The sequence below is a fragment of the Aythya fuligula genome, chromosome Z (assembly GCF_009819795.1).
Source record: "Aythya fuligula isolate bAytFul2 chromosome Z, bAytFul2.pri, whole genome shotgun sequence".
Classification (NCBI taxonomy): Eukaryota; Metazoa; Chordata; class Aves; order Anseriformes; family Anatidae; genus Aythya; species Aythya fuligula.
In genome coordinates, this window is record NC_045593.1 from 37,388,103 (window position 1) to 37,410,927 (window position 22,825).

Here is a 22,825-nt window from a genome sequence, read left to right on the forward strand (position 1 = left end):
CAATTTTCCCCTTAACCATAAAGCCCATGTGATAGTTTGTGGACGCTAAGTGAGTAAGCAAACATCCTTAGATTCTGATTTTCCACATTCAGAGTTAAAACTTGACCTCAACTTTGGTATTCACAGACACAAAACAAACCCAAACTAAACCAAGCACAAAGGACTACTGCTGTAGAAGGAAAACCCAAAAATGATCTGGGCCAGACACCCATTATAAAGTATATTATTTACACCCAGAACTACCAAGACACCTATCTTCTGAATCTCTCCTCACTATTAAATATTGCAGTGAACAGCATACCATACAGATAGAAAAAGGAAAAAAAAAAAAAAAAAGTCAAATATACAGCACTGCTGCTGAACATCCCTGTTTTATAATCACAAAATCATTTAGGTCAGAAAAGTCTTCTAAGATCATCAAGTCCAACCATTAACCTAGCACTGCCAAGTCTACCAGTAAACCACATCCATGTGTTCAACATCTACATGTCTTTTGAAGACCTTCAGTGATAGTGACTCTGCTTCTGTGGGGAACCTATTCCAATGCTGCAGAACTCTTTTGGTGAAGTAATTTTTCCTAATATCCATCCTGAACCTCTCCTGGCACAACTTGAGGCCATTTCCTTTTGTCATATTGCTGTTGCTTTGGAGAAGAGACCGATCCCCACCCCAATACAACCTCTTTAGAGTCAGTTGCAGAGTGGTAATGCCTCCCCTGAGCCTCCTTTTCTCTAGGCTAAACAACCCCAGTTCCCTCAGCCACTCCTTGTAAGACTTGTTCTCTAGACCCTTCACCAGCTTCATGGCCCTTCGCTGGACATGTTCCAGGGCCTCAGTGTCCTTCTTGTAGTGAGGGAACCAAAACTGAACACAGTATGCAAGGTGCAGCCTCACCAGAGTGAAGTAGAGAGGGACAATCACTTCCTTAGTCACACTGGCCACAGATAAAAACACTGAATACAACGCTGAGTTGTGATGTACATCTGACTCATACTGACTCCTCCAGCATCATCTTCTGGCTGTAAAACTGGGTCAAACTCACTGCAGGTGTTTGCTTCAGCAGAAATGAAAGATTTCAAGCATTTGTTTTTAAGGAAGAGTGCAGCAAACATGTAAGACTCTCTTCATCTCAACCACCTTGAATGCATGTCAGTTTTCTACACCAAACAGTTAACTGCTATAGGGCTTAGAAAATGACATCTCAGTTAGCACTTGCTTGTGAAATAAACTACACTCAAATTCAAGACTTACCAAAGAGTACAGATACTAGCAGAAGCAGTAGTGTAGGACTTGTTATAATTTCTGTACTCAGACTAAAGTCCTCCTACAGGTGTTTGGGTTGCTTATTTCAGGCCAAGCCTCAATATGCCTGTTTTGACATGCAATGCAAGGGTGAACCAACATTACAGTTGAATCCAAAGTAGTGGTTCAGAAACAGAACTCTACAGAGCTATCCAGCCTCACAAAAACCCCTATTACTAACAGTAATGTGGCAAAACAACTCATCTTCAGTGTCCAAATGTAGGCAGATAAGTCCTAGAATAAGCAGACGAACAGTTACCTGCTTCTTAGACATTAAGCACCAATTTTGAAATGGCAGAGTAAGTACTTTCATTCTAATCCTCAGCTCCTCACTAGAAAAACAAAAACAACATGTCCATATCTTCTTTAAATGTTGCAAGAACTGCATTACAGATTGTGAGTCACTCCAATACAAAGCCAAGTAGGCAGGAGCATGTCAAAGAGCTTTTTTTCCCCTCTATGTATCCTTTCTGTTGTGATAAGAATGTATTCTTATCAATGGACACATAGACATACCCATAGTTCATTACCTGACAGTTTTTAAAAGAACTTACAAGATAGTCAAACTAGCATTTTTCCAGAAGATAGTATTTTTATAGCTGCAGAACATGGAAGTTATTGATAAAAAAGGATATTGCTCTTGTAGTACACAACCTCAGACACCAGCAAGATTAAGTAACGTGTTTCAAACTGAGAGAAGATGAAAAAAAATCAAAACAAAATTTAATGGAACATAAAAAGGTCATATAAGATAATTCATTCATGAATCAAGTAATTGTGCTGCATTTCTTTCCCATTTAATAACAAGGAGCTCTTCATTCTCTCACGTGATTAATTCATTACATCAAACTGAAGTTCCCTGCTGTTTTGGAAAGGCCTATATATTATTCAACAGGTTCATTGGAATATATCTGTCTGCCTCATCCTAAATTGGGGTTTCAATCTGATGTCCTAGAGACTGATGATTTGTCAATATATTTGAAACACCTGGTAAAGAATAACCCCTGAACTATAAACAAAATGAAAAATGCTATAAAAAATACAACTTCTAGGTTTCATTTCACACAGTTGCCTTAAAAACACTCATTTTAAGATAATAGACAAATGAAATAATTATTATAGTATTTTGTAATATTTTTACATTTCTGTAGATCATTTTTCCATGCCCAGAATCTCCCAATGCTACAACAGGTAATTATAATTCCTTCTGGAAAAGGAGGAAGACAACCATGCATGTTCAGAAAACAGAAAAGTAATACTTCAGGTAGCACGTACTCTCACAAATAACTGTTTTCTGCATTATTTGCATGTGGCTTACAGTAAGTTCATATTGAAGAAACATTAATATGTTGTCACCACTGAACAACGTCACAAAGTGCAAAGATACCTAGAAAGGTTTTTCTTCTCAAGTTACTTCCCAGAGAAAGCCCTGTTAAGTATCTTCTATCAAAATAAATCTCACCTTTGGCCCATGAGATGATTTCTTCTTCACTTCAGAAAAAGACAGGGAGTTACTGGGAAGGTTGGGGAGATGAAGGCTCTGCCCTGAAGAGAATGATGTGCCATCTGACATTACCATGATCTGTTGTGAGAGGGAAAGCATGTAAATCAAACATTACCCACAGAGAGAGTCTCACCTGCCTAAGTTACTAGTAAATCATTTTAGTATGAGAATAAAATTTCTCCAACAAACCATATATTTGTTTCTTCTCAACAGGAGACAAGACAATGGCCAACCACATGGCCATCCACTATTCAATGAACAAATCAAATCTTTCAATTCATATGTAAATACAGTGCAAGCCCCTTAAAAAAAAAAAAAAAACAAAAAAAAAAACCACACAAAACATGTTCTAATACAGCTGCTTACACAGCATTGCAACTGAGACCTTAGCACCCTTTTCCTTGTCTTGAGAGATGTCTGTTACCTTTGAATGTCCATTCCACCTGCACTAGAAGGTTCTGCAGGCTACTGACGTCCCATACAGAAATGTGTATGTGCATCTGCCTTTGCTTTCAACTACAACAATGCAACTGAAGACTGTACTGGGTACAGGCAGCAAGGTTGTGGTGGCAGGGGTCACCTCTGTGAGAGTCCAGGGGCTGCCCCAATGCTGAACTGTATGAGTTTCATCAAACTCCAACTGCCTCACAGCAGAACACAGCTGATTCCCTAAAGCAAAGCTGGTTGTGCCTCTGGGAGAATAGTTTGAAGGCTGAGGAGACAAGGGCAAAAAAGTGTGAGAAATTGCAGTGCAAATAACCAAGGTCAGAGAACGGAAGAAACCTGCTCTGGCGTCTGGAGCACTACTTCCCTGCAGCCCACGGAGAGGACCATGCCAGAGCAGATACCCACACACAGCCCACTGAGTACTTTCACACCAGAGCAGGTGGATATACTCTGGAAGACATGGAGAGCCTGGACTAAAGCAGTTCTTTAAAGACAGCAGCCTGCAGACAGGACCCACACTGAGTCAGGGCTAAAGTGTGAGGAGCAAGGAGCAGCAGATAATTGATATGGACTGAACGCCCCATACTGCTTGTGGCGTGGTAAGAGGTAGAGGAGTTAAGAATGAAGGAGTGAAGTTGAGCACAGGAAGGAGGGAGGAAGGAGAAGGTGCTGTTTTAATGTTTGCCTGTACTTCTAACTATCCAAATGTACGTTAATCAGCAATAAATTAAATCAGTTTTCCCTAAGTTGAGGCTGTGCTGTCCATGTCAATAACTGGTAAGCACCAATCTCTTTCTCTCAACCCATGAGCTTTCATATCCCATCTTTCCCTCCTGGCCTACTAAGAAGGAGGAATGAGTAACTGAGTGGCTGCTTGGAGTTTTATCCTTACCCAGGGTTAACCTGCTACAAAGGTACACTGTACAAACACCCTTAGGTTTTATTATGAAAGCAGCAGAGCTGTAGCTTCAACTTCTACCTTCAAGTTTCTGCCTTACCTAGTGTACAGTAAACTGAATAGCTGATGAGCAAACAATATTTTTGCTATGACAGGGGTCTAGTGGCCTCTCTTGATTTTAAAGTCTCATAATTACCAACAGATAAATCCAAGACACTGCACATAGTTCAGCCAATTGTAGAGTTGTACTCTGTGGATAGTACAGAAGTGGTAAATCTAGGCTATAGATTCGTACACTTGATATTTTCTCTCTCCAGTCAATTCAAGTCAAGAAGGATTGTTATTTACTACTTACAACTTTTTCAAGTCAGAATTTCATATTTTTTTATTCACTTATTTATTTAACAAAAGCTCCCCGTGAATCTTGTTGTAGACAACATCATTCAAAAGACCATGTGGCAGCCTGGAGAATAGTAATGGACATGTCCAGGTAATAAAGATTGTTTATTTTTTTGGCTTGTAAATTGACTGTTATCTTTCCAACACTGCAGCTAGAATCCTAACGAGGAGAATGCAGACAATCTAGGTCACAACTTCAGTTTTTTCTCCTTCCTTGACCAGAGGTTCATGTATTAAAACGTATTATTTAAAAAATATATTAATATATTCAATAAACATTGTGAAGTAGGATTCCACGCAGGGCACATAGCACATTTACTCCTCAGTTCCTCTTTTCCATTTCTCAGACTCCTAAGCCAGAGAATACAAGGAGCCAGAACACTCGAAAAACAACTGGGCAGAACACGACATCCATCTTGTAGTAAAATCCACAGAGATTAGCTGTTGTGAATCACAGTAAATGATTTTATTTAGCCTGACGGATACTCTCTAACCTCAATTTACCAGGTGTTTTGGCTGAATTCAGCCCAGCTGAATACAAGGAAAGGTAGAAGTAACAAATAGTCAGTGATAAAGACAAGGAAAATCTGTAGCCACATTAAGCTGTACAACCATTAAGCTGTACAACACATAGAGAAAAATGCATTTGTCTCTATCATTATGCACAAATGCATTTGTCTCTATCCTTATTTACTCAAAAAAAAAAAAAAAAAAAATCAAATGGGTGGTTAAATAAGATTGTTCTCCTTTAAATTAAACCTAATGCAATATTTTAAACCCATCAACTTCTTCACAGAAAATACCGCTTGAATTAAAACCAATTCATCTTTCAGCAGAAATAGATATAACGTTGCCCATTATTAAGGAGTTTAAGCAGGTATTTTGTTGGCACAAAGCAGCTCTGCTCAGGCACTCATGCAAGAGAGTGATGCATATGCATGTTATGCAGAAACACAGTCTGGAAGATCAGTGTCTGCCTTGCCTTGATGATTAAAACCAAAGAAACAAAAAAAATCTGCCAAGAATCTTTCTTCTAGAGTCAGAAGCTGCCATTTTCTCCCTGAACCATAAACTTCTGACTCATTAAAAGTAACAGAGATTCAACAACTACATAAATTCTCTTTTTAAAATACACAAACATTTCAGCTTAGAAATGCTTCTGAATATTCCTAGAAAGCTGACTTATTTATTTATTTATTTATTTAAGTATATGGATTTCTCAGGTAACTCAGTTTCTAGACAAGTATTAGAGGGTTTTTTGGACCATTAACAGCCTCGGTATGCCAGATTATACATTTAGACACAGGAGGACTCTGAAGAAAAATCTACAGAGCTTGGACAGACAGCTTTAGCATCTGAGGTCAGGCAGGTTTGGCAAATCTAGTTCCACAGAAAGAAAAACATATCCTGTACACATTTTAGAAGACAAAACCTGAACATTTCAAACTGCAAGCCACAAAAATTTCAGTGTATTAACTCCTGCAGCCTGTTATTTCATTATAAATTCCATGAAAAAAATGGCAATCATAGATTTAAAATGTTGTTTAATGCAATCAAAAATGAATGCAATAAAGCAGAACCTCCGTTCAGCATTCCAGATAAGCACTATATGGACAACAAAAGGTCAAGAAAATCTTCTGTAAAATTCACTTCTTGGCCCCTACAATAAAATACACATCTCTACCTTTCAAATTGATCTCTGTCAAAAGTAGGATCTGGCCCTGACTAAAAAGTCCTACTTCAGGGAAAATCACTTGTCTTCTCTTCCTTCAAAGGAATGAAGTTAATATTAACATTAAAAACTCTCAAACTCTTGCAAAATGTTAGTTTTAATGTTTTAATGTTAGTTTTGTTTGCCAAGATTACCCAAAAAAAGGACAAAACGTGCCTACAAATATTTTTTTTGGAAATGAAATGAATTTCTATTTTGGCTAAACTTAGGAAAGAGACAGTTATATATCCAGTTTAGGCACTACTACAGAAAGAGCCCAGCGAAAAGAACTATAGCAGCTACTGCAATAGGTACCTGCCCTTCATTCTCCTATTAGCCAAAGATTAACTCTTGCAAACAGAAATGCACAGCATGGCAGGCATACTTCAGTGAGTTTCCAGAGAAAGTCCCTCCTTTCATATTGCCACTATCACACTAGCAGCATATACTGTTTATACATGTGTCTTTCTGTGTGTGTATGCGTACGTACACAGCTATGTTAAGTCAAGGCTACATAAAAAGAGGAAAAGATGGAAATGACTTTATCAAAGGAAGCCATTAACTCTACAGCAAGAATTCAAGGTCATCAAAAGCAAACTAAGAGGTCTCCAATAAGGCCACACTATCTATACTTTTTTACTCACTTCCTCCCTTCTGCACTGCCAAGTTCCCTTCCAGCTTAAAGTTCCACAGAAATGTTTACTCCAGTATGCTGACAATACCACAGCCCAAGCATAAGCCAGGCACCCAAGACCATTTGCAGTGGGTGCTTGTCTGCTCCAACAATAAATTTAGGGACAAAACCCAGCAAAAGTATTAACTCCTCATCCACTTCCACAAGTCCCCGATGAACTGGTAACTACTCTGTACTAGCAGAGCAGTATCTGACAACAGTACTGGTATTTGCAAAGCAAGGTGAAATGACAGAGGCAACAGCTCAGCTTTCCAGGAGTCAGTTTAAACAGCAATACAATAACATCCTGAATTCACCAGCACTCAAAGTATGAAAATCCAGTTATAGTTTTGCTGTTCCTTCAGCAATGTATCTTAATATTGACTATATTCAGGCAGAGGAAAGGTTAAGCCAAGATCACAGCATGTCTTTGATGTGGTCAACAGTTACAGTTACAGGAAAAAATACAAGTACAGGACAAATAATGGAGAATTATTCCTTCCCTGTTCCCTACCTCCTCTCAGCAACCAATGGTTTAGGGAATTCCTGTACCAGAAGCTGTATCCATGTCATTGTTTTTAATAATGCTAATGCTAACTTTAAAAAATCATAGAAAAGTTTGGGATGGAAGAGACTTTTAAAGATAGTGAAGAATTTCTTCCTTACAGAAAAAGTACTTCCTCTTGAATCTTTTAAACCCAGTGTATGAATTCCATTTCCATTCCACCTAAATCTCCCCTCTTTTAGTTTAAAATCATTACCCCTTGTCCTATTACTACACTCCCTGACAGAGAGTTCCTCTCCTGCTTTCCTGTAGACCCCCCTTAGGAACTAGAAGGCCCAGTCTTCTCTTCTCCATGCTGAACAACCCCAACTCCCTCAGCCTGTCTTCATAGGAGAGATGCTCCAGCCCTCTGATCATCTTTGTGGTCCTCCTCTGGACTTGCTCTAACAGGTCCATGTCCTTCTTATGTTGGGGCCCCAGAGCTGAACACAGTGCTCCAGGTGGCTTCTCAGAAGAGCAGAGTAGTGGAAGGGAATTATCCCCCTTGACTTGCTGACCATGCTGCTTTTGATGCAGCTCAGAAAATGGTTGGCCTTCTGGGCTGTAAGTCTGCATTGCCAGCTTATACTTAGTTTTTCATCCACCAACACGCCCAAGTCCTTCTCATAAGGGTTGCTCTCAATCCTTTCTCCAGCCAGCCTGTATTCACATTTGGGATTGCCCTGGCCCCAGTGCAGCACCTTGCACTTGTCTTGTTGAACTCCATGAGGTTCACACAGGCCCACCTCTCAAGCCCGTACAGCTCCATCCCTTCTCTCAGACATGTTGACCACACCACACAGCTTGGTGATATGGGCAAAATTGCTGAAGGTGCACTCAATTTCACTGTCCATGTCACTGACAAAGATGTTATACTGCACCACTTCCAATACCATGTAATATACTATGAAATGCCATTTGTCACTGGTCTCCACTTGGATATCAAGATCTTGACTGCAACTCTCTGAATGCAATCATCCAGTCAATTTTTAATCCAGTGAGCAGTCTGTCCATCAAACCCACATCTCTCCAATTTAGAATCGCAGAATCATAGAAAATCCAAGTTAGAAGGGATCCACAAGGATCACTGAGTCCAACTCCTACACCCTCAAAGGACCCTTCAATAAATAAGTAAGTAACAGGAAATCAAACCATGTGTCTTGAGAGTGCTGTCTGAACACTTCTTGAACTCTGGCAGGCTCGGTCCCATGACTGCTGTCCTGGGGATCCTATTCCAGTGCCCGACCACCCTCTTGGTTAAAAACCTTCTCCTGATACCTAACCTGAAACCCACCTGTCACAGCTTCAAGGCATTTCCTCAGGTCCTATCACTGGTCAGAAGGTGCAGAGCTCAGCACCTTCCCCTCCGCTCCCCTCATGAGGAAGTTGTAGATAATAATAGTAAGGTCTCCCATCAGTCTCCTCTTCTTCAGGCTTTACAATCCAAGTGACTTCAGCTGCTCCTCATACATCTTCTCCTGTACATCCTTTACAATATTTGTTGCCCTACTTCGGACACTATTTTTGTTATAATGTGGCACCCAAAACCGCACACAGCACTTGAGATGAGGCCATACCAGCACAGAGCAGAGTGGGACAATCACTTTCCTTGATCAGCAAGCAATGCTGTGCTTGATGCACCCCAAGATATGGTTGGTCCTCCTGGCTACCAAGGCACACTGCTGGCTCATGTTCAGCTTGCTGCTGGTCAAAACTACCAAGTCCCTTTCTGTGGGGCTGCTCTACAGTATCTCGTTCCCCAGTCCATACGTATAACCAGGGTTGCCCCTTCCCAGGTGCAGGCACTTGCTCTTGTTGAACTTCACAGTGGTGGTGACTGCCCAGAAGGATACTGTAAGTGACAGTATCAAAAGCTTTACTGAAATCCAGAAAGATTACATTGGCTGGCTTCCTTTGGTCAACTAGCTGGGTGATCTTGTCCTAGAAGAAAATTATGTTTGCTAGACATGTCCTTCCCCTAGTGAACCCATGTTGGCATTGACCAATGACTGAGTTGTCCTTTATGTGTTTTTCAATAACTCCCAGAATAATCTTCTCCATAATTTTACCAGGCACTGAAGTGAGACTGACAGGCCTGTAATTGCCCACATCTTTTTTGCCCTTTAGAAAACTGGGACCACTTTTGCCAGCTTCTAGTCAACTAGGACATCTCCAGATTCCCAAGACCATTGAAAAATAATTGAGAGAGGTGACATCAGCCAACTCTCTGAGTACTCTGAGATGAATCCCATCAGGGCCCATGGACTTGCATAGATCCAGGTGTAGCAGCAAATCCCGCACAAGTTCAGGGTTAGCAAGGAATTTATCATTCCCACAGTCAGAGTCCTCCAACTCAGGGTAGCAGGAGTCCCAGAGCCCATCACTGGTGTTGAAGAGAGGCAAAAAATGCACCAAACACCTCTGCTTTGTCTATCTCCCTATTTGTTATGTGACCATCCTCATTAAGTATCAGACCAATGTTTGCTCCAGTCCTCCTTTTCCTGTTAACATACTTCAAAAAGCCTTACCAAAACACTTTGAATATGACCATCCATACAATCCGTTACCCACCGAGTGGTCCGTCCATCCAATTCATGTCTTTCCAATTGAGAGACAAGGATATCATGGTGTGAATGATATCCTTTGGACAAGTCCAGGTAGATAATGTCAGTTGCTCTTCTGCTAATCCTGTAACCCCATCATAGGCCACCAGATTTTTCAGTCACAATCTGCCCTTAGTGAAGCCATGCTGGCTGTCACCAAGCACTTCCCTATTTTCCATGTGCCTTTTCACGTTTATTCCCCATGCTACATGCATTTTCTTGGAGACATTTGAGTTGGGCACCCGATGAGGCTGACTTACTGGCTGGAGTGGCTGGAACTCCTTTGTGCTGCCCTTCAGGTGCTCTCCTGCTGACCTGTGACCCTTCTCCAGACTCTGGGCACCTACCACTGACACTGGTGTCCAACTGGGAGAAGCAGAATGGATTGAGGTTCTCCTCCCCATGCAACTCTAGTTTAAAGGGAGTCAGAGAGGGAAATTGACTGGTGGAGGTGTACTCTACCCTCTCTGAGACAGACTCAGGAGCCTGCCACAGCACAAGAGAAGACAAAAATCCTCATCCCACCAGGCACCCACTGGTGCTCCCTAGGGCTGCCTGTCATGGCAGTGGGGGTTTTACAGTGCACAGCTCTGTACAAAGATGGCTGGCAGCTGTTGAAGCTGTCTGATCACACAAGGATCACAGAGAAACAGGAGAAAACTGCCCAATGAAATGAAGGATATGGCTTTGTCAATACATAATGCCTGATAGGGTTTCAGGGGATCGTTGTTAGAACCGAATGTGTTAAAGGTATGATGGCTTCTTCACAGCTGACGGAGATTTCCCAAACCTCAAACTTTCTCTGCTGAAACTGTCATAAAAAAACAACAACAACTAAGCCACTAAAAGAGAGAAGGAGATGAAAAAGCATCCTTGTCCTAAGTCCTACAAATAGTTGGTAGGAAGAAGACTCTAATGCTGAGTGGTTGTATCAGGCACGAACAACTGCAGTGCTGGAAGAGACCAACAAGCAGCTACATGGTACTGACAAAGATGGTTTCTCAAAAAGGAACTTGATAGTGCTGGGCAGCTCTCTGTGTTCTTGGCCACGCTGTACCAGTGAGATAAGAAAACAGTCAGGGAATCTAAACACTAGGCTGAAAAGGACACTTGCAATGCAAGTTTCACTGGTAGCATATTATTCAAGGCTTCCAATATCAAATTTGGCAGTAGATAGAAAGGCAGTCTCAACACAAACTTGAGAATAAAACAGGAAAAATGGCCATCACTAGCAAGCCTGCAAACTTTGGAAGGGATACAGTATCTGAATAAAATATGCTCTACGTAAACTGTCAAGGAATTAAATTAGCACCTAAAAAATTAAAGGCAAACTTTAAAGCATGAGACTACAGAGATGCAGGGAAGCATAGAAAAAACAGATTGGGATAGTACATCTTTCTAGATACAAAGAGGAAAAAGAAATTCAGGCAAGAAACAATACAGTCTGAACAAAGAGTTCTGTTTTAGTACACAACTGTGTTGGGTCTGTCTGGGATGCAGTCACCTTTCCCTGCAGCAGCCCACACAGTGCTGTGCTCTGCACTCGTAGCTGGAACAGCACTGATATCACTCCAGTGTTGTGTCTATTGCTGCGTAGTGCTGGCACAGCATCAGGACTCCTTCCAAGCCCCCAGGAGCCAGCAGGCTGGCGGTGGGCAAGTGATGGGGAGGGGACATTGCCGGGGCAGCTGACCTAAACCAACCAAAAGGATATTCCATAACACCTGATGTCACACTCAGCAATAAAAAGGGGGGCTCTCGTGGAGGAGGGGGCTGTTCCTTCTCAACAACCACTATGCATTTTGAGGCCCTGCTTCCCAGGACGAGGCCGAACATTGCTCGTTGATAGAAAGTAGCTAATTTTTTTTTTCCTTTCTCTCTGTGCTTCCGCGTGGCCTTATTGTTTCCTTTTTTTTTTTTTTTTTTTCTTTTCTTCTTTTTCTCCCCATTCCCTTTCCCTTTAATTAAACCATTCTCATCCCAAACCTCGACCTCTTTGTGTTGTATTTTCTCCCCCTTCCTCTTTGAGGAGGAGGGAGTGAGAGAGCGGTGGTGGTGGAGCTCGGCTGCCCACCCGAGTAAAACCACCACAGTCCTTTTTGGCGCCCAGCGTGGGGCTCGAGGGTTGAGATAACAGTAGAATTGGTTGAAGTATTTACAACTAACATACTGCTAGTCACAATGTTCAGTTTTATGTTAATATTTTTCTGTGTGATTATGTTGTATCTAGTCCTTTCTCTGTTCTCTTTTTTCCTCTACATCCGATCAGAGAACATGTTGAAATTTGTGTTTGATTTCTTTATCATGCTGTGCTGTAACATGCCAGCCTTCAGTTTAATCTGGTACTCAGGCCCTGCATTGTTATCATTCTTGTCTCCTCTAGATTATCTTCTTGGAAATATTAAGAATTACAGCGCCTTCTTTTTCTCCCCTAGCAGTCAATCCGTGAATAATATCAGGGGTGGTGCCTTCTTCTTCTCTTCCAGTGGGCTAATTGCAGCAGCCTTTGAGTATTTTGGATATCCTTGGTCAGATGTTATCCTCCTATTGCTACTTCTAGTGTTTGTCTTTCTCCCTAAGGTCAAACAATTTATTAAGAATATCATCCAAGGACCTGCCCTGAGACAAAGTAGTTGTGGGTGGCAAGGTGTGTGTGGGGGTATGGGCAGGTACCTGTCATGGTTTTCTCCTCTGATGGTTCTTAACTTCACCCCTGAACAAGTTCAAAATCCAAGAAAACAGGTATAATGTTTGAAAGACGCATGCCCAGATCCTGGCAATACCAGAGAACTCCACCAGCTTGCTGCATGCTGCTGGGGTCTGGCTTACGCCTATCAAATGTCAATTAACATTGCCCAGCACCCTCAAGGGGATAGGGAAGTTTCTGAATTCAATGACGAGATAACACACACTGTGACCAGCCCTGAGGACCAACCATCTATGGTGTCAGTCACCCCTATAGCCAAGACAAAACAATGGAAACGGATGTCAGCTTGTTTAGTAAGGGAAGAAGCTCCTCCTAAGGAGGAGGGAGAAGAGGAAAAGGCAGGCAGCTCTAAAGCAGCAGCATTATGGCAACATCAGGAAGAAGAGACCGAAATCATAAATGAGTCAGAAACCACTCGATCTCTATCCTTGAGCAAGTTGTGAGAAATACAGAAGGATTTCAGTCGTCATCTGGGTGAGCACATCCTTGCCTGGCTGCTTCGATGCTGGGACACTGGGGCCAATAGCCAAGAGCTAGAAGGCAAAGAAGCCAAGCAGCTAGGATCCCTCTCTAGAGAAAGGCTCATTGATAGAGTAATTGGGAGAGAGGCACAGGTTTTCAGCCTCTGGAGGTGACTCCTGGCAGCTGTGAAAGAAAGGTGTCCCCACAAGGAAGATATTGTATATCAAGTAGGCAAGTGGACCACTATAGATAAAGGTATCCAGCACCCACAGTAGTTAGCTGTGCTGGAGATATTTATAGAGGTTTGAACAATGCCCAGACACCTAAAGACCCTGATGAAGTCCATTGCACAGCATCCATGTGGCGGAAGTTTGTACAGGCTGCACGCCCATCACATGCCAGCACACTGGCAGCAATGGATTGGGAGGACAGGATGGGGCCAACTGTGGATAACGTGTCCAACCAGCTCCACAAATATGAAGAAAATCTCTCTGCCCCAGTACGGGCCTGCATTTCAGCTGTGGAGAGACTGTCCCAACGGTTAGAAGAACACAGTTTCCTCCTCAGCTAGATGGGAGAATCTTGAAGCCATTATGTGCCAGCAGTCTCTGGCTCAAGCAAGGGACAATCCAGGACACTCACCACAGGGTACCTTGTGATTTTATTTACATGACCACGGGGAAGATATGAGGAAGTGAGACTGTGAACCGACCTCGGCCCTAGCTGCTCGGGTACGTGAGCTGCAGAAAGATACAGCAGCAAGAAAAGGGGCCTCTAGGAGGATTTCTGTTTCTGTTTCCAGTTGGGCAGTCCCTCAGGGGCAGTCAAAGGGCTAGTATTACTCCTGATCTTGACGAAGAGACCTCTGCTTCACATTTGGAAGAACTAATTGATAGATACTCCAACCAGGACTAGTGGGGCCCTGCCTCTGGCCAGGTAGAGGAGAGGAACAACCGGATTTACTGGACTGTGTGGATTCGATGGTCTGGCACACCAGAACCACAGAAATATAAAGCTTTAGTGGACACAGACACACAGTGTACCCTAATGCCGTCAAGCCACCAAGGGGCAGAACTCATCTCTATCTCTGGAGTGACAGGGGGATCCCAAGAGCTAACTGTACTGGAAGCTGAAGTAAGTCTAACTGGGAATGAGTGGCAAAAGCACCCCATCGTGACTGGCCCAGAGGTTCCGTGCATCCTCAGCATAGACTATCTCAAGAAAGGGTACTTCAAAGATCCACAAGGGTACTGGTGCGTTGATAAGTTATTTCGTAAGGCATATAAAAAGTTAGTGAGTGAAAGCCAACTCCCAAGAAAGCCAGCCTGAAATCTACTAAATATGGAGAGGTGATGACTACAGGTCAGAGGATACTGGTCAAGACAAAGAAGACAGACTAATACCAGCAGTGATTAATAGAACAGCCACCTGATATGAATGAGCAAAAACAGGAGAAAACAGAGATGTCCACTGATGTTATTCCTTGTCCTGCTCCAAGGACTATCAGCTCCAGCAGCACCATAGACTGCAGTTAACGCACAGTTTTGAGAGGGGAGTTATTTTAATAATCCAAGTCAGAGACACATTCCATCTCACTTCCTCCATGAAAGCAGAGCTGGAGCATCAGTGTAGGCAGCTCCTCAACACAAGATAATAAACTGGAGCAAGAGAAAACTACTTGAATTTTATTTTATTTTTTAATGATGTAACTAGGAAGTTTCCTATACCACTGTTAGTAAAAAAAGTTTTAGCTTAAGATAGGAAAGAGTTAACATCAAAAATAAGGTTTAACAAGATCTCATCCTAATAACATGTCCAATAAAAAAAAAAAATGAAAACAATGCAAGGCTAAATCTTAGTGGAGCATACAAATATGATATTAATATCTTGTTGATATTATCTACTAGAGTTATTATCTCTGACCACAGAGCAAAAGGAAGAGTGTACATAAACTATCTTTTATTCTCATTGCCATTGCAGGCAAAAATACAAGATAGTTATTTTTCCTTTTTTAAACACTCTTGCTATCAAATTCCAGAGAAAAATAATATCCTTCTGCCATGTGCATCACTATGTCATAAACCACTATATACAGACAAGTATCCAAATAGATCTGCTCCCAGTACTTTCATGCCTCTAGTTCACCAAACATCCACGTTGCCACCCTGCAGCTATTGGACTAGTAATTTAAACCTTTGTCTGCCAGTTGTTTTAACTGAAAGGGCAAGGGCAAAGGAAAAGTTAATTCTCCCAAAACACAGTAGGTAGAACAGGTACTCGTGCTGGGAAGGAACAATTCTACCTGCTTCATCAAGCTGATTCACAAGTTGCCCTCTAATTCACAAGTTGCCCTACAAAAATTGACCTGACCAAGACAAGTGCTATCAACCAGCATGTTAAACAACTTGGAGTACCCAGCTATCCAACAACCATTTTTTTTCAAAACTCCAAAACATTTTTTTTCAAAACTCCAAAACATTTTTTTTCAAAACTCCAAAACAACACTTTTCAGATCCCAGTAGAGAAAGCATGAAGAATGGACTCAAATGTTTGATGGAAGCTGGTCTTCTCTTACCGATAATTTCTGCAAACATGCATCCTGTGATTCCTGATATGCATTAATCAGTCCTACCATACTACACAGATTCTCACAGTTAAAAAACTTCATGAGCTGTCACAGTTGTTCCACATCAAGACAATCTCCTCAAAGAACATCAGAGCTTCTGCAGGGGAATGAAGCACTATCAAAAAGCTCATCTGTCTCCTACTTTTGTTTTCCAATACAAGAAGGCCATCACAGCTGGAATAATCTTGCCTCAAAAGGGTCCACACCAAGCTACCTCATGTTTCATTTATTTAGCTGGTAATCCAGAAACACCTCCACACAGCAGTCTTAGACAAGTAGATAAAATTCTCCATAACATGCTGCTGAAATATTTGAATCATACTTTTAGTCAGTTCTATTACGTATCTGTTAGAATTCCAGGCAAAATGGCCCATTACATTTCTGCAGCACTGAAAATGCAATTAAACTTGTCTGGCATACAGAATAAGCCAATTTCTTTGTGTGGTCCTGGGCTGCTGCCACCCCACATCATTTCACGGTGAAGAACAAGTTCATTCACTACTGAAAGCACTAAGAGAAACAACAAACATAATTTCCCTGAACCACTATTATTCCTATTCAAAAAACGATGATAATACCATTAACAAAAACCTACAGCCTAAAGGGAATAGAAAATCTTTTTGAATTCTTTTAAGTTATTTGCTTGAAACTAAAGTAATATATAGTTTAAGAAAACTCTATTACCTAATTATGAAAAGCACAAGCTTAAAGATAATCCCTTCCCTCGAGCAGCATTATACCTGAAGTTGGCTCTGGGTAAAAGCCAACTCTTCCAACTGACACTGAAGAATTGCAAAGAAAAAGGAAGGGGAGAGAAGAGGGAAATCCCCATGATTTCATCTTCATTATATGGACAAAGAACACATTTTAAAACATGTATTACATAGGTTTCTGGAGTAATTGGAAAGATATTTCTAAACTTTAACAGAGTGAAAACAAAAAGATTTGGAAAAAAAAAAAAAAAAAGGAAAAAAGAAAGCAGTGGTTCTGATTTTTTTTTCCAGAAAACCTGAATTTCTACTCTGATACCTTTTTTTTTTTTAAAAAAAAATGCAACCTGTTTAATGTCTTTCTTCCCTCTTGATTCATAAATAGAAACATATTACATATTAGTTTCTCATCATTGGGTACTACGCTGTGAAAGTAGAGGCAAAAATTTCTGAAGTTTGCTGTGGAAATAAAATTTTCTAAGGGAAATGTAATTTACTGTAGATATGGAAAGAGAACAGAGAATTATACTGAATATTTTGACTGAATTTGCTCAGTATACTCTTGAAAGCATATTTTTTTTCTCCATAAACTTTTGTTAACATTTATGAGAACAAATGAATGTAGGTAAAAGGCAGAGAAAGACCTAAGCATAAATAGAAACTTCTCAGGGCATAGGGGAAAGTTCATTAAGTAAAAAATGTTTCAGAAGATGGCAAACCTTGATGAAGGACGTTGCAAATTGGATATAGCCTCTATAAAATTGAGCCAAAAGGTTTCTATTTATCTCCCTGAGTACAGAAATACATTTTCTGAAGCCAATCTTCCTATAAGGCTAAAAAAATAATTCTCAGATTCTGGTCATGAGTGGTGCTGCCCAGGGGGCAGTGTTGGGGCCCATGCCCTTTTGTGTCTTCATTGATGATTTAGACAAGGGAACTGAGTGCATCCTTAGCAAGTTTGCAGATTTCACCAAGTTGGGGGGAAGCGTCAATCTGCCGGAGGATAGGAAGGCCCTGCAGTGGGACCTGGACAGGACAAGTCAATAGGAATGGGATGAGGTTCTACATGGCTAAGTGCTGAGTCCTGCACTTTGGCCACAACAACTCCATGCAATGCTACAGGCTTGGGGCAGAATGGCTAGAAAGCTGTGCAGAGGAAAAGGATCTGGGGATGCTAATTGATGCTCACCTGAACATGAGCCAGCAGTGTGCCCAGGCGACCAAGAAGGCCAATGGTATCCTGGTCTGTATCAGGAACAGTGCAGCCAGCAGGGCCAGGGAGGTGATCGTCCTCTTGTACGCAGCTCCGGTGAGGCTGCACCTCAAGGACTGTCTGTGTTCAGCTTTGGGCCCTTCACTACAAGAAGGACATCGAGGCCCTGGAGCATGTCCAGAGAAGGGCTACAAAGCTGGTGAAGGGCCTGGAACACAAGTCCTGTGAGGAGCAACTGAGGGAACTGGGATTGTTTAGTCTGGAGAAGAGGAGGCTCAGGGGAGACCTTATTGCTCTCTACAGATACCTGAAAGGAAGGTGTGGGGAGCTGCAGGTCAGCCTCTCTTTGCAGGTAACTAGTGGTAGGACTAGAGGGAATGGCCTCAAGTTGTGCCAGGGGAGGTTCAGGTTGGAAATGAGGAGATGGTTCTTCTGAGAAAGAGCAGTTAGACATTGGAAGGGGTTGCTCAGGGAAGTAAGTGGTGGTGTCACCATCCCTGGGGGTGTTTTAGGAAAGGTTGGACCTGGTGCTTAGGGACATGGTTTAGTGTCTGACAGTGGTAATAGGGGGATGGTTGGACCAGATCATCTTGGAGATCTGGTTGGAAATGCTGCCAGGCAGAGAAGGACCTGGGAGTGATGGTGGATAGTCGGCTGAATATGAGCCAGCAGTGTGCTCACGTGGCCAAGAAGGCCAACGGCATCCTGGCTTGTATCAGGAACAGCGTGACCAGCAGGGCTAGGGAGGTGATCGTCCCCCTGTACTCAGCTCTGGTGAGGCCGCACCTCGAGTACTGTGTTCAGTTTTGGGCCCCTCGCTACAAGAAGGACATCGAGGTGCTTGAGCGGGTGCAGAGAAGGGCGACGAAGCTGGTGAGGGGCCTGGAGAACAAGTCCTACGAGGAGCGGCTGAGGGAGCTGGGCTTGTTCAGCCTGGAGAAGAGGAGGCTCAGGGGTGACCTTATCGCTCTTTTTAGGTACCTCAAGGGAGGCTGTAGCGAGGTGGGGGTTGGCCTGTTCTCCCACGTGCCTGGTGACAGGATGAGGGGGAATGGGCTTAAGTTGAGCCAGGGGATTCCTAACATAGGTTAGATGTTAGGAAGAACTTCTTCACTGAAAGGGTTGTGAGGCACTGGAACAGGCTGCCCAGGGAAGTGGTGGAGTCACCATCCCTGGAAGTCTTCAAAAGACGTTTAGATGTAGAGCTTAGGGATATGGTTTAGTGGAGGGCTGTTAGCGTTAGGTTGGAGGTTGGACTCGATGACCTTGAGGTCTCTTCCAACCTAGAAAATTCTGTGATTCTGTGATTCTGTGATCTTGTGGGAGATCTTTTTCAACCCTAATAATTCTGTCATTGAAAGCCTGTAGTTTGGTAACCTCCTACTAATCAAGACTGAGGGATCATTTATGCTTCTGTTCTCATGATACCAAATATAACACTAAGATAGAAATATTTCACAGAGTTTATCTTATTGAATGGCACCACTCTAAATATCATACTTGGCTTAGTGGGTAGTAGTATAGTAGTAGTGAATATAGAAACACTGCAGAGTTGTGCAGTTTATTACCTGGGATATCCAAACGTTACTCTTACTCTCTCAGTGGGCTGCAAGAGAACCAGTCAGACCTTTGGGCACATAATGGACGGGATACATATGGAGAAGGTGTGAAAGGAAACCAGAAGAAGGCACTGGCACTCTCTGTGCTTTTTTTTTTTCCTTTTAAGAAATAGCCTATTACTCTGAAAGACAGAAGAACATTGGCTGTAGCAAATATTCCTTGCTTATTTGCATTTGGGATACAATGAAGTATGTGGTGTGAGTGAAGAGCAGAGTCGTGAACATCCAAATGACATCTCAAGAAAATTCTGCAGTAAAAAATAAATGTTTAGACAGGACTAAAATGCTTAGACACGACTATTCTGAAAAAGGCAACATGCAAAGAAATTCCAGGTTCAGCTCCTGAGTGAAGCCAAATACTTCCAAGAGTAAACGCTAACTACAGCTGTTCTTCTAGCTTGCTTCCTTAAAACTTATGCCTTATTTTACATTTAAATGATGTGTTGGGTACATAACATTTTATATAAAGCCTGCACTTTTTCCTTCAGAAGGATGTAGTCTTTGTTATATAAAAATGTTCTTTAAAACTATAAATATTCATGTTTAATAGTCTACTTCAGTTGAACTACATCTCCCAACTTTTCCTTGGAGAACAAAACTAATGAGGGGTCTGGGTTTTGAGATGCACAGAAATTAAGTGGTTTACACTATTACTTATAAGCATGTCAGCAGAAGTCCTCCACCTTCAAGTGCTTTTCCTAAAGCTACCACTCCACATTTTGCATTAATATAGTACCTCATTCATTTTGAAGGACATTAACCTGATTTGGCCTGCCTTGTCACTGGTTGAGGAAAATTCAGCAACTCATTACTCTTACTTTTTCTTAGAGGCAGTTGTAAGCTAGCAGTATTAATTACTGATACTTAAGTACCTGCAAATTCTTATATTTTATTTTCCTGTAATTGCCTTTCTCAGCATAAAGCACTGTAGTTGCAGATAAGTTAGTGTATCCTGGATTCATTAAACTGTCTATTCTACCTACACTTAGAAGCGAGAGCTAGCTTTCAACAACTAAAACAAAACCCGTGGACAATATGTCATAAAAGTATAATGGACCTTTCAATGTTGGGAGATGTAAGCCCTTCATGAAGACCTATAACACTGAGACTGACAGAATGTTATTAGTTCATGTCTCCTGAGTCAGTTGGACATACCCCTAGGTCAGAAAACCTAAAGAGAGAAGCGTGAATGAATGACAGCTTCAAGAACGAGATCCATTTCTTGGAAGCAGATTGGAGAAATAAAAATAATAATAATAATAATAAAAAAAAGCAGTTTGCCTCCTCCAGAAGAAAAAAACTTCACATCATTGCCTTTTAAGAATGCTGATACATTCAGGAAAAGGCTTCAATTAAAACATCCTGTATTTCATTGTTTACAATTAGGCAGCATTTTTGCCTTTGTTAATTCAAGAAACATAAAATTAGAAGGCACATAAAATGAACAATAAAAGGGGATGTTTAGTGTTATCTTTTTTTTTTTTTTTTTCCTTTTTACTCATCCTACTCTGTCAAAGTCCCTGTCAGAATACATTTAGATTTATTACACTTGTGGGTAAATCTTGTTCATTGACAATTGACCTGATTATGATTAATATTAAAGCAGTTGCTCATTAAGTTTTCCAGAGTACAATCCTGATGTTTTATTTGGAAACACGCTAAAAAGACAATATGCTGTCCAGACACTGATACCCTCTCACACCTAATAAATGCAAACACAAAGCACAGCTCATGCTTCTATTTCAATAGCATTATAGTAGTAACAGTTCTCTTCTCCAGGAGGATAACACGGTCTTTCAGACTATACCTACTACTTACTTTTGCTTTGTTTCAAAGATCCTCTTCAGCAGACAGAATATTCACGAACTAGCTCCCTCTTATCTTGAGCCTAGAACCTACTGTTGTGTATTTGCATTAAATAGGGCTAACCATTTTTGATACTTTTGACTGCCCAAAACTATAAAGATAAGCATTGGCCTAATGTACGTACACAAAATGTAGGCTTGCACGTGTCTACTTGTGGCCCACAGGAGGAGACAGAACACAATCCTATTCATCAACATACTAGGGAAGGGAAGCAGCTGACACTCAAAAGTAGGGGTGCCACCTATAGGGACCCAAACAGGCTGGAGGAACAAGTTAACAAAATTCTCATTGGGACAGATGCCAAGTCCTACAGCCACACAGCCTTGGAAGGAGAGAAGCTTTGGAGGACAGCTCTGGGTGCTGATGGCAGTGAGCTGAGCTGGAGCCAGCCATGTGCCTAAGAAGCAATGCCTGGGGTGGTGGGACCAGGACATGGCCCTAGAGGCAGCTGAGAGCAGGAGCTGTCCACTCTGCTTGGTGCTCTAGATGCTGCTCCCATTTCTGGGCTCCAGAGTACTGGAAAAACACACAAACAGGCAGAAAGGAGGGGAGGCACCAAGGCAATGGTGCTGGAGGCCTTGCCCTGTGAGGTGAGGCTGTGGAGCAGGGCTGGTTCAGCTGGGAGAAGGGGCGGCTGGAGGAGACAGAGGAGATGCGGCCGGGCTCTGCCCAGGGGTGTGTGATGGGGGGGTGGGAGGCAGGGCATGGGCTGAGGCACGAGAGGCTCAGGCTGGAGACGAGGAGAAGCCTTTCCCCACCAGTACAGCCTGGCTGTGGAGCTGGGGCCCAGGCAGGTTGGGCCTCTGTGGCCTGGGTGTTTCGTGTCCCGGCTGGGTGAAGCCCTGAGCAGCCCGGCCTGAGCCCAGGCTGAACCTCTTGTGGCTCCTGCCAGAATGAGCGATCCTGCCATTTTGTGAAATTCAGCAGAGCCCTAACAGACAAAATGTCATATAAATATGTTTCTAAAGGCATGACCCTTTCTTCCCTCTGAAGAGGCTAACTTCCTTTGGGCTTTTACGTACACACTAATTCTAAAAAATTGTGAACAAGTCTTGGTTAATTTTCTGGTTCAGACTGTGTAATATATATTATATGAAATGCAGCATGTTTACTGATACTTACTGTTTCTAACTTGTTCTACAACTACTGAATTCATTCTGCTTTATATAGAATAATTTCTCAGTAAATGAGAAAAACTTTATGCTCTTATTACTCTCATCAAAATAGCCCTTCTGTATTTCATCTGTGGAGTGTCAAGCAAGCAATGCTTCACGTATAAAAACCTAAGCTCTCTTTTGCAGAAATAAATGTGAATCACTTGGGTGTTAAGAGGCATCAGATGCAACTATCTAATTGTGTATTTGAGGTAGGCACATTCTCATTTGTTCACCCATTCAACTTGAAAACAAGCATTGAGCTCTTTTACTAAGTTAATAACAAAGACACTTCATTTAGTTTCACTGCCAGGTCAATCTCTGTTACACTAATCATGCACCAGCAATAAGCAGCAATGTCTTTATTGTGATTGCTTTTGACACGGG

General features: G+C 42.0%; 1 protein-coding gene across 2 annotated transcripts in view; it reads right to left on the minus strand.

Annotated features, from left to right (window-relative positions):
* Window positions 1–22,825, minus strand: part of MLLT3 (MLLT3 super elongation complex subunit) — a 140,040-nt gene that overhangs the window by 47,514 nt on the left and 69,701 nt on the right. For both annotated transcript variants that reach the window (XM_032206593.1, XM_032206592.1), the window contains exon 5: window positions 2,765–2,884. In XM_032206593.1, the coding sequence (XP_032062484.1) occupies window positions 2,765–2,884 (120 nt within the window). The remainder of the gene's footprint in view (window positions 1–2,764; window positions 2,885–22,825) is intronic.